The sequence below is a fragment of the Diachasma alloeum genome, unplaced genomic scaffold (assembly GCF_001412515.2).
Source record: "Diachasma alloeum isolate Michigan unplaced genomic scaffold, Dall2.0 Dall_scaffold_00752, whole genome shotgun sequence".
Lineage (NCBI taxonomy): Eukaryota > Metazoa > Arthropoda > Insecta > Hymenoptera > Braconidae > Diachasma > Diachasma alloeum.
This window is the reverse complement of record NW_021680882.1, coordinates 46,473-48,302: the sequence shown is the minus strand read 5'-3', so window position 1 is coordinate 48,302 and position 1,830 is coordinate 46,473. Positions and strand designations below refer to the sequence as shown.

Here is a 1,830-nt window from a genome sequence, read left to right as displayed (position 1 = left end):
ACTTTTTTTCGACTCCCCCCCCCCCTGATCGCGCCATAAATACCTTAAGTCATTATTTTACATTTCTCTGGCTCAGTTTCGAGTATACTGCGAAATCTGATCAGGACTTTGAATAGTTAGATTGCACTATTCTACCTACCCCAGAGTTTTGAACCAGGAACCTCGAGCATGGGAACCAACGAACTTACCCACTGCGTCAGCCTAACCGACAATTATTCATCCCGCTTTTTTCCGTATTTTTTTTTACAAGTAAAAGATAGTTCGGAAAATTCTGAAAAAATTCGACTTTGTCAATCGAAATGTCTAGAATTTAATAGTATTTTTGTCACTTCTATCAATTCATTATCTCCTCACTACGTGACCAAAGTCAGTGGAGGTTTTCGAAATGATTGTTGAGTGAATGAGAACACAAGAACGGCAATTTCGCTCTCAGCCCCTATTCAACAGTAAACAATGATTGTTGAGTGATGCAACAATAATATATTGAGTAGACAGGACTCAAATCAATTATTGATATAAGTCCTGTTCGATCAACATATTAAGAGACTGTCGTACACATTTATGTTATTTAAAAATAATAATACTGTTTTATTACTTACGATACAACAATTTCAAATCGTAAAAGTGATAACGCCGTAAGCCAGCTGTCGATAGAAGGGGATAAAGCTCTGGAAGGGTTTTATCTGCTGCATCTGCAGTGGAACCCATCGGTGTCAAAGGAATCATTGATGTCATGAGTAAATCCATCTTCATTGAGAATTCCACCAGATCTCCGTCTTTGACTAGAAAGAAAAATTAAACAAAATTTTTGACAATTTCACAAAATTTGAATCTTTTCACTAATGAACAATTTCAGGATAAACTATCAAGATACATATTTGATACGAAATTTCTGCAGCCTTGAAAAAAAGATGTTGAAATTTCTATTCTCCTTGAACTTTGTACAAATAATTTACTATTAAATTCATAGACTTAATTAACTGAACTTGTGATATCTTTTCGACCGCCGCGAAGTTGACCCAACGGGGTCATAATTGAGGAGATTTCAGTGGCTAACAGAATAGAATAGAATAGAAAAAGTGCGGCTGGTCACTTAAAGCGCCCAGAGTCACCTAAATCATACGATCTTTTGTAACTTCCGCCTTAGTTTCGGTCAGTCACACAGCCCCAGCCCTGTGTTTCTCACTAGGCTAATAAGGCTGGTGACAGCCGCTTGTTGTAAGTCCTCTGGTTTCAGGAAAGCCTGGCCCCAGATTTTATAGCGACGGAGTACTAATAGGGGGCATTCACATAAAATGTAGATGACGCCCTCCTTATCGCCTCCGCACAGTCTGCAGTCTTCTTGTTCTGCAAGTTTCATCTTCAACAGATGAGCTCTGAGAGCTGTATGACCCGTAAGGAGCCCTACTGCTACCCTCAGATCCCCTCTGTGCAACTCCAGAAGCTTTCTGGTCCTAACTCTTAGTTGCCCTCTCATAAGCAGTTTCGCTTGTCAGCAGGTCGCAACTTTCTCCCAACGCCTGACATGATCCCGCTGGAAATGATCTTTAATAAGAGTTTTTCCCACTGCGAAGGGCATGCCAAGCAGGCCGTGTCAGGGCACACTTTCTGTACCCTCCTTGGCCAGCTTATCTGCCTCTTCATTACCCAGAATCCCATGGTGACCTGGCACCCAGGTTACGGTGACCCGGTTGTTTTTACCCAGTATGTCCAATGCCTGCATGCATTCCCACACCACCTGTGACTCTGTAGTGGATTTTTCCAGGGCGTGTATCGCCGCCTGGCTGTCACTGCAGATGAATATTTTCATCTTTTTTGTGTCTCTCGCGT

General features: G+C 41.6%; 1 protein-coding gene across 6 annotated transcripts in view; it reads right to left on the bottom strand.

Moving 5' to 3' along the window:
- The window catches only part of LOC107044489 (39S ribosomal protein L37, mitochondrial), a 44,788-nt gene that overhangs the window by 10,698 nt on the left and 32,260 nt on the right, over positions 1-1,830 (bottom strand). For all 6 annotated transcript variants that reach the window (XM_015266381.1, XM_015266384.1, XM_015266382.1 and 3 more), the window contains exon 6: positions 600-782. In XM_015266381.1, coding sequence (XP_015121867.1) covers positions 600-782 — 183 coding nt within the window. The remainder of the gene's footprint in view (positions 1-599; positions 783-1,830) is intronic.